Source organism: Ceratotherium simum, chromosome X (genome assembly GCF_057802395.1).
Source record: "Ceratotherium simum simum isolate JZ-2026a chromosome X, ASM5780239v1, whole genome shotgun sequence".
In the NCBI taxonomy this organism is placed as follows: domain Eukaryota; kingdom Metazoa; phylum Chordata; class Mammalia; order Perissodactyla; family Rhinocerotidae; genus Ceratotherium; species Ceratotherium simum.
Genome location: NC_141940.1, coordinates 43,858,050 through 43,873,178, shown reverse-complemented (window position 1 = coordinate 43,873,178; position 15,129 = coordinate 43,858,050). Strand labels below are relative to the sequence as shown.

The following is a 15,129-nucleotide window of genomic DNA, read 5'->3' as shown; positions in this document are numbered from 1 at the left end:
ATCCTCCTCAATGGTGAAAAACTGAAAGCTATCCCTCTAAGAACAGGAACCAGACAAGGATGCCCACTGTCACCACTCCTATTTAACATAGTACTGGAAGTCCTAGCCAGAGCAATCAGGCAAGAGAAAGAAATAAAAGGGATCCAAATTGGAATGGAAGAAGTGAAACTGTCACTATTTGCAGATGACATGATTTTATATATAGAAAACCCTAAAGAATCCACCAGAAAACTTTTAGAAGTAATAAATGAATATGGTAAAGTTGCAGGATACAAAATCAACCTACAAAAATCAGTTGCATTTCTGTACACTAACAACGAAGTAGCAGAAAGAGAAATTAAGAATACAATCCCATTTACAATTGCAACAAAAAGAATAAAATACCTAGGAATAAACGCAACCAAAGAGGTGAAAGATCTGTACACCGAAAACTATAAGACATTTCTGAAAGAAATTGAAGAAGACACAAAGAAATGGAAAGATATTCCTTGCTCTTGGATTGGAAGAATTAGCATAGTTAAGATGTCCATACTTCCTAAAGCAATCTATAGATTCAATGCAATCCCTATCAAAGTTCCAACAACATTTTTCACAGAAATAGAACAAAGAATCCTAAAATTTATACGGAAAAACAAAAGACCCCGAATAGCTAAAGGAATCCTGAGAAAAAAGAACAAAGCTGGAGGTATCACACTCCCTGATTTCAAAATATACTACAAAGCTATAGTAACCACAACAACATGGTACTGGCACAAAAACAGACACACAGATCAATAGAATAGAATCGAAAGCCCGGAAATAAACCCACACATCTATGGACAGCTAATCTTTGACAAAGGAGCCAAGAACATACAATGGGGAAAAGAAAGTCTCTTCAACAAATGGTGTTGGGAAAACTGGATAGCCATATGCAGAAAAATGAAAGTAGACCCTTACCTTACACCATACACAAAAATTAACTCCAAATGGATTAAAGACTTGAATGTAAGACCTGAAACTATGAAACTTCTAGAAGAAAACATAGGCAGTACGCTCTTCGACATCCGTCTTAGCAACATATTTTCAAGTATCATGTCTGACCGGGCAAGAGAAACAATAGGAGAAATAAACAAATGGGACTACATCAAACTAAAAAGCTTCTGTACAGCAAAGGAAACCATCAACAAAACGAAAAGACAACCTAACAATTGGGAGAAGATATTTGCAAACCATACATCTGATAAGGGCTTAATCTCCAAAATATATAAAGATCTCATGCATCTCAACAACAAAAAAACTAACAACCCAATCAAAAAATGGGCAAAAGACCTGAACAGACATTTCTCCAAAGAAGATATACAGATGGCCAACAGGCACGTGAAAAGATGTTCAAAATCACTAACTCTCAGGGAAATGCAAATCAAAACTACAATGAGATATCACCTCATGCCCATCAGAATGGCTATTATTAATAGGACAGGAAACAATATGTGTTGGAGAGGATGTGGAGAGAAGGGAACTCTCATACACTGCTGGTGGGAGTGCAAACTGGTGCGGCCACTATGGAAAACAGTATGGAGATTCCTCAAAAAATCAAGGATAGAACTACCATATGATCCAGCTATTCCACTGTTGGGTATTTATCCAAAGAACTTGAAAACACCAATTTGTAAAGGTACATGCACCCGTGTGTTCATTGCAGCGTTATTCACAGTAGCCAAGACTTGGAAGCAACCTAAGTGCCCATCAAGGGACGAATGGATAAAGAAGATGTGGTATATATACACAATGGAATACTACTCAGCCATAAGAAACAATGAAATCCAGCCATTTGTGACAACATGGATGGACATTGAGGGTATAATGCATAGTGAAATAAGTCAGAGGGAGAAAGTCAAATACTTTATGATTTCCTTCATTAAGTAGTAGATAATAACAACAATAAACAAACACATAGGGACAGAGATTGGATTGGTGGTTACCAGAGGGGAAGGGGTGAGGGAGGAGGGCGAAAGGGATAATTCGGTACATGTGTGTGGTGATGGGTTGTAACTAGTATTTTGGTGGTGAACATGATGTAATCTATGCAGAAATAGAAGTACAATGATGTACACCTGAAATTTTTACAATGTTATAAACCAATGTTACTGCAATAAACAAAAATTAAAAAAAAAAAAAGAAGCAGATTTAGGCAGACTGACACACCTTAAGTCCTGGAGGGATCCGACCCTGACCGAAGCAGGTGAGTTCACAGACGTACTTGCTTTTCATTCTGGGAACAGGATTATGGTATGCTCAGAAGCATGTTGTGGTCCAGCTCTTGTGCCATTCAGAAAGTCTTAACAAGGTGTAGATCTGGCTCCTCTCTAAACTTGAATTCAACATATATTCACAGAGAGATGTTCATAATCTTCCAGGCATATGCATTGTCATCAAGAACTCCCAGAGGCCACACAAATACACACACACAACCTGGAGCCTACATGCATGCAGTAGCACTAGGAGAACCAGCAGGCTCATGTGCCTGTTGCTCGTTGTTTATTCGTCTGCTTATATAGCCAGACCTTATTGCAGTAATAAATAATGACAATTGATGATTAACACAGTATTTTGTATACTAGGGAAAGTTTAAAAATTTCCTTAATGTCCAGTTAAATGATGATCAGAGAATTTAGTTACACAATAGTAACCCATTGTGTGTGAGCTTGTGGGGAAGCCTACACTCTGTGATATTGCAGGTGGGAATGTCAATCAGTACAGCCTCTTTCCAGATTGATTTGTCAATGTCCATAAAAAAGTCTGTGCATTCCCATTCTGTATGTATTTGGGACTTTTTCCTTCAAGTCTAGATCCTCAGCATGACCTCTGTGCCTCTGTTAGAGAGTGCATATTCCTTATGATATAGGTTGTGTGGGGATGCCGCTTTCAAAAGAACTGACCTAAACACACCCCCTAATTTTTACAGAATATGAAAATGGGGTCCAACAAGTTTCACTGATATGCAGAAGTACAGGCAGGACTAGTAACCTGGCTTCAGAGATAGAGATACAGATTTCAGAAGTGAAACAAGTTATCAGGAAGCAAGATTTTCTGGCTTTTGGTGTGATGTGCGGCTGAGCGTCATGCAGTCTGAGTTTTGACATACAAGGTGGCAGTCTCTGCTTTTCCTCGTAGTAGCAGAATGACCCCCAGCCAGGTTACCTAGCCTCTGTACATTGTCTTTTTTCTAACTACAAAACGAAGTAGAAATCATGGCATCTATCTCCTAGGAATGTTGTGGGAAATATGTGAGATTGAATAAGTATTAGCACTCGGGAAAGGTGAATCTCCATGGCTCCCTGAGGTCAGGGGTCCTGCCTTTCTATGGGATTTTATATATCAACCACCTACATTGTTCATCAACTTGCCTTCTTTCATCAAAAATAGCATTTCTCCAGGTTTTCATTTGCATTTCATGAATTAATGTGTTTTCAAATGTTTCTTGGGCATGTATACTGCACTTTACATGAATTCTCTGTATGTATATGTATTATCTATTGCTGAATAACAAATACCAAAAAGTTTTGCTGCTTAAACCAACAAACATATATTTCAACACTGTTTCTTGGGGTCAGGAATTGGGAAGTGGCTTATCCTTATAAGCCTTATAAGACTCTCTGACTCAGGGTCTTTCACAAGACTGAAATCAAGGCAGAGGTAGGGGCTACAGTTATCTCAAGGCTCAACAGAGGAAGGCTCCTCTTCCAAGATCATTCACGTGGCTGTTGGCTGGCCTCAGGGCCTCATTGGGTCTGGCCAGAGACATGGGTTCCGTGTACATGAGGAGCTCACAGCATGGCAGCTGGCTTCTCTCAGAGTGAGCATGAGAAGGTGCCCAACAAGGAAGACACAACCTCTTTCTCACCTCATCTCAGAAGTGACATCCTATCTCTTCTCACATATTCTAGGTGTTAGAAGCAAGTCACTAACTCCAGCCCACATGCAGTGGGACAGATTACACAAGGAAGTGAACACTGGGAGGCCACATCATTACTAGACCATCTCTCCATATTGATTGCTGGGAATGCTTCATATATTATGAGAATTAGCCCCATATAATTTGCAAATATTACTCTAGCCTCATCAGACAAGCTTTAATGATTTATTTTGCCATACGGTGTTTAAAATTTTTCAATATTATAATTTAAGAGTAATACAGCTTATTATATTAAAAAATAAGTATTACCCTGGAAGCATGAAATATGAGCACTGAAAGAGATTAGGTCATTCAGAGCCCTGGTGGCTTCAAGACGCAATGGGAAAAGCCTTAGTGAAATGCAGATTACTGAGCAGCATTAACAGAGCAGCTTTCCCGATATGCCTAACCTCCCCTAACGGCTTATACCCTGATGTAAACTATGAATGTAATAATAGGTTACTCAAGTACATGTTAAGATAAAGGAGATACAATTTAGAGTACCGCTTGCTTACATGAGTTTTGTCGGCATTGATATTCTACCCTTCAGGTCATCTGACCAGAGGGAACACCTGTTCTTCTGACTCGGCCCCTGTCTGTCTACCATTTTCAAAAAAACAGTCAGTTCATGTAGTCCTCATACCCAGGTGTCTTGGTCCCAGGTGGAGGATTTCACTTCAACCACCATCCTCATCATCCTCATCACCAAGAGGGGTTGTTGAGTGAGCGCTATGGGGGAGAGTAAAATGACCAGTCTCCAAGCCCCAGTGGTCCATCATCTACATAACAGGCCGCTGGGTATATGCAGTGTTACTCAACCTTCTGCCATTATCGTCCCCTTTACAGAGGTCCTTTAGACTTTTTTCCCCCTCATCTTACCCTTTCTGCCCAGAACGTGAAATTTTAATTCCACACATGACGTGTTAACTGTTTCTGTACCATGGTCCTTTGAGCGCCACAAATTATTCTAACGTCTACCATTCCTTTACCCTCAAAAATTACGTTCAGCCCCTTGGGAGGGTGAGTGGCGATATTGCCCCTGTTGAGAATGCGTGGAATATTGTGATGAGGACAAAAGCCATCCCAACCCTTACTTGATGTGTGATCACGTTTGGAATACTTGCTTTGTGGGGCACATGTGCTGGAGAGTTCCTTGAGGACAGACCTAACAGTGCAGCAGCTGACAGGGGGCCTCACTCTCTTCTCTCGCAGATGTTTGCAAATGTCTCGTCAAAGAGGTTGTTTCAGTTTTTCCTCCCTCATCAGTGTATGCAGTTCTCATGACCTCCAATTTCCATTTAACGGTATGCAGCATAAACACAAACTCACTGATCACATTTTCTTCTCAGACACGAGAATTATTCCAGGGCATATTCTGTGGCATAAAATGGGACCATTGGCTAAGCATTTAGAAATGCTCGTGTGAAATATATCATTCACAGGGAAAAATGGAATTATTCTAACATCCTAACAAGATGATATCACATTAGCAAATATTAATAATGTTGTAAAACCCATAATTTTCACAGATCTGGAGGAAAAGTTACCCTTGTTTTGCAGTGGGTTGTGATACACATTAGTAAAAACATTTTAAAGTTCAACTCAATAGTAAATGCAGAAATATTAAAAGTTTATGCTATTTGACAAAGCAGTCCCACCTGTGGGAATTTGTCCAGTGTGAGTGAAGCATTCCACACTGCTCAGGGATGAGCTGACCATTGCCCTAGCTGGCTCTGTGCCTTCAGGCCCCCTGACCCTGCATCATTCATTCCTTGTTCCAAACAGGACAAGCTATCTCACGGCTAATGCTCAGACTTGATGGACCATCCAGGGAGCCACTGTAAGTGTGGAGATGGAGCAGTGCTCAGGTGACTACTTCTGAAGGGACCTGTAGACCTCCAACCTCACTTCTGTCTGGGAGAAATCTCCCTTCCTCTCTGCATTCTGTGTCCTCAGAGGCCCTCCCCTCCCTACCAGATTCAAAAAGCACAATCCTTTCAATAAGCTTAAGTTTTCACAAAGCGTGGAAGAACTACTGGCTTCAGACAGCTTCTGCTTCCAGCCCTGCCGCCAACCTCCCCTGGAGGCAAGAGGAAGGGGCACCAAGCCCGGCTCCCTGGTGCAGGGAGGTAAACACAGGGAGAACAGACATTAAGCACCTCAGCAGTATGTATCTTCATATCTTTGCTAAGGCTCTGCTACCTGCAACTGAAGGTGCCCAGGCTGCCGTGTCCCATCCCTGGCTCTGGCAGTGGGCGTGGGGAGTAACCTGTTTGTCATCCATCTCTGTGCTCAGGAGCACGTGCTTTATAGTCACACACATCCATGAAGAGAGGGTAGTGATTCCTCGTCACCGCAGTTGTCCCGAGACTGAGTCTTGCCACTAGGTAAGAACATGGAGCTGGGCCCTCTAACCATTCTCCTTCATAAAGAGTAGCTATCTTCCTTCCCCAGAGGTGAGAAGTCCTGTGGCAACTTTGCCTCCCCCTCAGCCAGGGCCCCTAATCTGGAAGCATCAGAGTCACCTTGCTGATTCTTTTCTTAACCCTCATCTGAAACTCCCTAATTGGTAGAAATAGGACTTTTGTATCAAAGGTTAATCATACCATTTAGGTTATTATGCCATAGCACTATGGGCCTCAGAAAACGAATCAGCACACGTGGCACCAACAGCGTATGGGAGTGCCCTTTCCCCTTCGTTCCAGCAACACCAGGTATGACCAGCTCTTGTCTTTGTCGCCCATCTGATCTGCTCATATTCCCAGACGTGTCCTGTGGGAGAGTCCTCTCAGATAGTCATTAAACTTACAGATTCACAGCTCTTGTTCCTCTGCGGTATCTCCAAGAGCCCAAAGAGAAAGCATACTTCTTTGGTGTTAACCTGCAGGTAAGGTGGGAGGACACAACATTCCTTACTTAAGGGGAAACGGGGTGTTGATTAGAATCCCTGACCCCAAACTTCATGAATGAGGAGATGAGACGGCAGATGACTGATGATGCCCTGTTCTTTCTAACAAGACCCCACCAACTGGGAATGGTGGCCCAGCGAGGGCTCCAGAGGCTGCCTCTACTTCTCTCACCTCCTGAGTTATTTTGTGTGGACTAATATATGCTGTGTGTGGCACTGAGGATGTGTGCTTTCTGGGCACCAGGGAGAGGGAAGAATGCAGGGGGGTGTCAGCTGCTAGGGAAGCCCTGAGCTTCAGGGAGGCTCATGTGAGAAATGAGTGAAAACCAGGGCCCTAAATCAGATCAGTCAGTCATGAATGTGATGCCTAACGATGAGGGTGGCACACTTCACCTCCTCAGAGGCACCTGAAATCCCGGTCAGAGGGGGTGACACTGCCGTGTTTGTGTGCCTTGGAACCTGGTTCTGAAGGTAGTTCCTGACAGTGTGAGCAAAGGGAGCATTAGTGTCTGTCCTCACCTGGCAGGAGGTGGTTGTGGGGGAGGGTCGACTCCTTGGAAGGACACAGGTGGTCAGAGCTACTTTCTAGACCCCACTGCCTGTGGGCACACAGCCTCCTCCAGGTGAGAGGAGGACCGCAGAGAAACCTAGGTAGGCCTAGGTGTCCTTTATTTTTCTTAAGGACATCTAAAGTTTCTTGTCCATCTCTTTCCATTAGACTTGCATGTTTGTGTAGTAATACCCCTCAACATGTTAATCTGAGAACAGCTAGAGAAGTAGCCTGCTTGCATTTCGTGTGATAAAATATACTGGGCATCTTCTAAATAATGGTATAAATGGAAGAAAATCTAATATGTCACTCTAAGAAGAGGCCAAAGTCTCACAGTTAATTCCGGAGATACGAAAATGACATAAGATAAAATCTAACTCCCATTCCTAGTTTACAAAACAGAAAACATAGCTTAATAAAATACTGCTTGACTATGACTATAGGAATATTTGCATTGTTTAGTATGTGTCTCCTACAGCAAGAAGCAGACCCTGGTAAAAGAAGACCTGAACATTCAACTCTGGCTGGGTGAGACGCTGGCCTGGGGACTGTCAAGCACATTTACATCTTTCATAAACTTGAACTAGAACTCAAGTCTGCTGAATCACAGCTCTCTGTTCTCCTCATGAGTTACTACAAAGCTGCATTTCAAAGGGCAGGGAGAATTTACTTCTTTTGTAAGGCTGAATAATATTCCATTGTCTGTGTGTGTGTATATGCACACCACATTTCCTTTATTCAGTCCTCTGTCATGATTTTTGTCAAAGAAAAGATATAAAGTCCTCCTCCCCACCAAAATAAAGGTGGTCCTGGTTCTCACCATTTTTGACACAGTTTCCTCGTCTCAAAAAAAGAGAGATTGACACCATTCCCTTACTGTGTAGTCCTGATGATGTAATGCCATCCTGTGTGCATGAAACAAGCTCTGTGAAAATATAACCCCTTCCTATTAATGAGACACTGGGGTGATTGGAAACTAGAGGGATCAGCCAATGGTGCAGTTTCCCAGAGCACAGAGTGCTTGGCAAACAGGGCTAGAAGTACAGGCTGTGTCTGTGAGGTGGGAGGCTTGTCAGGAAGAGAAGATGGGCTACCTTGGAGGGTGGTTTGGAGGTATGATGATCTTTATCCACTTTCCTAATGGCTCAGGCATTATTTGGGATGCTGTTCCTTACATGAGCGGTATTTGGCTCTGAGCCTCGGCTGCTGTGCAACAATCTGCCTCTGAGATCAGAGCAGGACTTGGAGAAACTGCTCTGGGCAGCTGTGTCCATAACGCCCTGGAGAGAGGATGATGGAGAGGTGATGAGAGAAGGTCCGGGAAGCCTTTACAGGGGTTGGGTACTGGCGACAGCCTGCTGTCTCGGAGGGGCCCTCTCTGCAGTCTGGACTTGTCAGCCGACACTGATGAAGGAAGACAGTAGGTAAATGAGGTGGGTCAATGAGCAAAATACAGGCACAAGGTCATCTCTAAATGAAGCTTATGTTTCGTCTTTTAATATACATAGCGTGTTCCCAAGCAGAATTGGCAACATACTCTCCGTACTGTTCCATAAATTTTTCTAAAGAATAACATGTGTTTTCTCCTTTCAACAATTAGGGGTGTTAATGTTTAAGAAAGGAAAACAAAAAGCAAAATGGCGGCAGATGCCCCTTTGTTGATCACATGGAGAATTGCAGCTCTAAAAATCTCAGTTGGGGACTTAGCCAGAGTGGTGAGAGGGAGGAAGGGACATGGGCTTGATGGTACCAGACAGAGCCTTCTGGAAGTTTCCACCCACTGGCAGAAGTCTCTCTGTATCCACCATTTTTGGTGTCTCTAAGCCCCAAGAGAGGAAGCCCACCCCTGTCTGAGATGGAGAGAAAGCGGCACCTTTGAGTGTGTGTGCCGGTGATAGAGTTTGAGACATAAACACACAGACACACACAATGTTGTTGTGATTCAGCCATAGAAATATGCACACACAGAGACACACACATACATGTAAGTGCACGCACACATCCGCTATGTCTAAGCAAGTATTTTAACCCGCTTTGTCCCTCAGGGGCACTTTACTTGGTACATATTTCAAAAATAGTAAGTGTATGTATACATTTTTTTTTGTCCATCTGTTTACAAGTTTATCTCTCCAAATTCTTACCTTGATGATTTTCCTGATAGAATGTTTCAAACAGTCAGTGAATGTATATTTATAAAATAAAGTTATAAAATAAAGTTATCTTGTATCTCCCACCTTCTGATCCTCATTCTCTGAGTGAAAGGGCCTCTGTCAATAGATTGGTGCCTCTTCTCCAGGTGTGGTTATCTGTAGTGGAGTATTAACTTGTACTTACAGATAAACACATGTATAGTCACATTCACATAGTCTTCAAAATTATAATCACATTATACATACTTGCCTTGAGCTTCCTTTACCATTTAATGTTACTCATCTTGATTATTATATGCATTTCATTGGTTATTGTGGTTTTGGCATTTAAAAATGCTTTTGTGCATGTACATTTTTAAGTGAATTCTTTGTTGCTGTCCTACGTCCATGTCTCTGTTAGTTAATACATGTGCCTCATATTTCAAGCTAGTCGCTTTCAGCTTTACTAGATACTTACTAGGTGTTGCCTTATTGTTCTCCAGAGTGACTGTACACTCACCAGTGGCATCTGTCACTTCCCCTTTCTCAATTCATGCATCTAAAGGGCAGGTTGTTTGGCGCTGTCCTGGTGGCGTAGCGGTTTGGTTCACGCACTCCGCTTCGGCGGCCTGGGGTTCGCGGCTTTGGATCCTGGATGTGGACCTACACACCGCTTATCGAGCCATGCTCCTGCAGTGTCCCATATAAAGGTGGAAGATGGGCACGGATTTTAGCCCATGGCCAATCTTCCTCAGCAAAAAAGAGGAGGTTTGGCAACAGATGTTACCTCAGGGCTAATGTTCCTCTAAATAAATTAATTAATTAAAAAAAAGGGTAGGTTGTGTTTCTGATCCCAAAGATGGGCCCTGGACTCAGGCAACCAAGCCAGATGATACTTGCCCTGTGTCTTAGTAGCTGTGTGAACCTGGAAACGTACTTAACCTCCTTGAGAATCATCTTCCTGATGTGTGAAAGGAAATCCTGTCTCCTACCTCATGGGAGCATTGTGAGGAGTTCAAGGGGAAACCACCTTCAAGGTCCCAGCATGGTATTTGGCCCGTCATCCACAAGGCCAATTTTGCTGCCCTCCCATCCCAAATGCTTCCATCTCTGACAGGGATGAGGTTTCTTACCTCAATAGCATTACTTTTTTTTAGTAAGTATTTGAGGATGTAAGAAGGGAACCACACACACTCGTCTATGCTGAGTATGAAATTTGGTGCCATCTCTGTGATATGCAGTGTAATGAAGCTGGGCTGGGGAAAAGTCTTCATCTTTTCCATGCAATAATTGTGCTTTGCCTGTCCTCTGTTGGTGCCCTCTGTGTTCACATCAGGTGTGCACATGACCTGGAGTCTGGGACCTACTTGAGGCTCCAGGAAGAGGTGACTGGGGGTCTGCAGGGAGGGACACTGGAACAAGAGTCAGGAGCTCTCTCTGGGTCCCAATGCCTGAGCCATCTCAGAGTGAGTTCCTTCGCCTGCTGTGACCTGCACCATCACACAGGTGTTCACTGAACAGCTGTCACTCTTCATACCTCCAATGATCCAGGGGCTGCAGTGGTCACAATAATGGTTTCGCATGGTCCAGGTCCTTGTGGAAGTTATGGCAACCTCTGTAGAACCTATTTAATTTATAAAAAGGAGGAAGGGCTCACTGGAGTCATCAGAGTCTCCTCAAAGAGGTGCTGGGCTGGTACAGTGGGCAGGACTTATGGGGGCTGGATGGTAGGGAGGGGGCGGGGAGTCCAGCCTGACTGGAGTGAGGAGTAGGGGCTCCCAGGTGAGCAGACAGGGCTCAGAGGTAACTGACTGGACACTCCAGGGGTCTCAGGTCATCTGGGTTTAGGGACAATTGTAGAATTATTATTTATTTCCTTCTTCATGATGCTACATGATCTTCTAGGATGTCTGGATGAGATCAAAGCCTCACCTGGCCTAGGAGACCCTTGGCTAGAAATATGCCCTCCTACCATTACTTCACCACCTTTTCCAATGTGCGTTAGGGGACTATGACCAGAGAGAAACTACTTCTTCCCACTTTATTTTATTTTGGAGGGATGAAGGACAGTGTCTCACCTTGTCTGCTCTAGGTCTGAGGATTCTTCCCTAGGATATGGCCACTGAAAGAGTGAAGTGTTCACATCCAACCACTGGCTTTCCAGCACAAGCGTTACAGGATGGGATCACAAGGGGCGGTGCCTGGAGGAGAATTCTGTGATCATTAAGGGCATGATGCCATTAAAGCTTTATGAACAGTCACATAGGATCAATGAAATCTGTATTTAGGAAGAGAAGCAGCAGTTATGTACTAGTGTGGGAGGTGGGGATCCCAGGCAGGGATCCCAGGGGTAAGGGCATCTGATCATAGACAAGTCCTGGGACAAAGTATTGGAGCAGAGAGTGATACACAAGAGCCAGAGGTATTCTGAGGGAAGGCACACAAGTCATTTGGAGAGGAGGGATGGAAAAGGGCATCATCAGGCCCCTCCCCCTGGAGTTCCCACAGCTGCTCCTGGGGCACCTTCCCCACAGAAGCTCCTGTGCCCTGATGGGGGACAGGGAGGGGTCCACCACCCACCCCCACCAGCAACTTTTGTAAGAAGTGCACCTCATTGGAGGTGTCCATAAACGTGACGTCTTTGCACTTGATGGGCAGGAAGAGAAGTGACATACAGGAAACAATGCCCCTTCATGTAGCTAAGCTCATGTGAATTCCACAGCCCCAGCCTCCCTGCCATCCTCTCTGTGTGCCAGCAGAGTGTGCCAGGGCCCAGGGAAATGAACAGAGCCGCTGCTGCTGGACCTTCCTGGCCGGGACTCCCATTTGATACTCTCTGTCCTAATCAGTCTTCCCATGTCACACTTTATACCATATCACAGACAATCTACCTGCTCCTTGGCAAGGCGTCTTCTGTGGACTCTGTCCCTCGTAGAGCTTTGATCATATGAAGACCCAATATTGTGGAGACAATGAGTGATAGAACTTAAGAAAATCTGCATTGCCACCCTGGGGTGACCAACCAATTCAGGACCTCCTTGCTGTCAGTGTCCTCTAGCCAAAAAACACCAGGAACATGCCTTTAGCCAAACAAAGCTGGGCTTTTTCCTTATTACAGTGAATGCACACCATGGAGACCCATGGGGTGTCTCAATAAGTGGGCATGAAAAATGAAGTATTATAGGATTTGGGCTTGTGTGAGGTGATTTTGAAGAGGGTTCAATGAAGTGGGAGATTGCTCTATATTGAATGCTGTCAGGAAATGGGAGTAATTCTATGATTAGGTGTCTTAATAAATTTTTTCTAGAAGGAGAGAATAGAGCAAGTCTAAAGGTGTAATTGGTAAAGAAGCAGCAGTCACTCATCCAGGAGAAGGGGGTGTTTGGTCATTTTTGTGGTTTGTATAGTGGTCTTGTTCTTTGTCTCACTTCATCACGATCATGAGTGACTTTGTCTGATGTTAGTGTTCTGTGAGATGGTTTATGTTCAACAGGAGAGCACCACAAACCAGCTGTGAAGGCCAGGCCACTTCATGGTGGAGGATGGTTGCGGGGAGGACGAGGTAAATTTGTGAGACTGTATTCTCAAGGCAACAGACAGAGAGTGCTGGACTAGATGAAGCAGGTGTAGATGGAACCAATGAGGATGACCAGACCTGTTATAAAGACCATATACAGTTTTGCTCATCTGAGTTGAGTGCATGGTGAGCAAACTTGGGCACCGCTGTGCTGGAAGGAAATGGAACCAGGACTCAAACCCAGATCTGCTGCACTCCCGTGCACGCGCTCCTAACCACTGAGATTTGGTGCCATCCTCTTTTATAGATGAGGCCAGCATGGGGGAAGGGATTCAGTTTATTTGGGGAGGGTTTTTTTTGTGTGTGTAAGGAAGTGAGACAAGAGGTGGATCCCAGACTGTGGCGGCCAGTTAAGGCTGAGGACCTGGTTGGCGTCAGTGAGGTGTGGCTGTTTGTGCTCATACAGTGCACTATCGCACACACCTGGGCTTTCTACAGGGGAAAGCTTGTCATGAATCAAATTTCCAACCTTTTTCTTCTCATGCACAGTATAGTACTCAAATTACTAAAGTATGAGTACATCACACTTTTGCCAGCGGAAAGTCAATTTCCCTTCCATTGTGGACTTTCACCTCTGCACTTTAACACCCTGTACTCATCAAAAGCTTGCTTTGTATCCAGCCATATGTTTTGAGAAGGTGATGGGTAGTATTTAAACTGTGTCTTGATGCATCACCGAATTAATCAGATTCAAGGGTTTGATTGATTCAACTGATTCAACTCAAGTTGATCATGAGTATGTGTAAAGGCCACTTAATTTTGACCTAAATTCCTGCAGTCTGGAATTTGCATTACCTATAACCAAATATGTTGATATACAGACTTTAATTGTAATTTGGTTTAAAATGAAGCTCTTTACTTTGAGAAACAAGGAATTATGGTCCTTGAATGTTTCTGTCAGATTTTGCCTTTTATGTTATTGCAATAGTTAGTTCATTTTCAAAGATAAATAATACATAGTTTTCCTTCTCCGTTACAAGCAATATCTGTGTGATACAGTTTAAAACAGTAGAAATGAAGACAAAGGAGTTGCCCAAAATCATCACAGTAAATTGAAATCAGGTTTTTGTTTTTTGTTTTTTAATTTTTGTTTATTGCAGTAACGTTGGTTTATAACATTGTAAAAATTTCAGGTGTACATCATTGTACTTCTATTTCTGCATGGACTACATCATGTTCACCACCAAAATACTAATTACAACCCATCACCACACACATGTAGCGAATTATCCCTTTCACCTTCCTCCCTCCCCCTTCCCCTGGTAACCACCAATCCAATCTCTGTCCCTATGTGTTTGTTTATTGTTGTTATTATCTACTACTTAATGAAGGAAATCATACGGTATTTGACCTTCTCCCTCTGACTTATTTCACTTTGCATTATACCCTCAATGTCCATCCATGTTGTCACAAATGGCTGGATTTCATCGTTTCTTATGGCTGAGTAGTATTCCATTGTGTATATATACCACAGCTTCTTTATCCATTCGTCCCTTGATGGGCACTTAGGTTGCTTCCAAGTCTTGGCTATCGTGAATAAGGCTGCAATGAACACAGGGTAGCATGTACCTTTGCAAATTGGTGTTTTCAAGTTCTTTGGATAAATACCCAACAGTGGAATAGCTGGATCATATGGTATCCTTGATTTTTGAGGAATCTCCATACTGTTTTCCATAGTGGCTGCACCAGTTTGCACTCCCACCAGCAGTGTATGAGAGTTCCCTTCTCTCCACATCCTCTCCAACACATGTTGTTTCCTGTCTTGTTAATTATAGCCATTCTGACGGGCGTGAGGTGATATCTCATTGTAGTTTTGATTTGCATTTCCCTGATAGTTAGTGATTTTGAACATCTTTTCATGTGTCTGTTGGCCATCTGTATATCTTCTTTGGAGAAATGTCTGTTCAGGTCTTTTGCCCATTTTTTAATTGGGTTGGTAGTTTTTTTGTTGTTGAGATGCATGAGTTCTTTATATATTTTGGAGATTAAGCCCTTATCAGATGTATGGTTTGCAAAATATCTTCTCCTAAT

General features: G+C 43.4%; 1 protein-coding gene and 1 pseudogene across 1 annotated transcript in view; one reads left to right on the top strand and one right to left on the bottom strand.

The window, feature by feature from the left end:
• The window catches only part of LOC101405910 (nuclear RNA export factor 2-like), a 44,187-nt pseudogene extending 38,534 nt beyond the window's left edge, over nucleotides 1-5,653 (bottom strand).
• A 913-nt stretch (nucleotides 5,654-6,566) lies between these two features.
• LOC101390389 (melanoma antigen preferentially expressed in tumors-like) overlaps nucleotides 6,567-15,129 on the top strand; it is a 12,002-nt gene continuing 3,439 nt past the window's right edge. Inside the window, 2 exon segments of the mRNA XM_087426421.1 lie at nucleotides 6,567-6,648; nucleotides 6,754-6,821. Coding sequence (XP_087282547.1) covers nucleotides 6,567-6,648; nucleotides 6,754-6,821 — 150 coding nt within the window.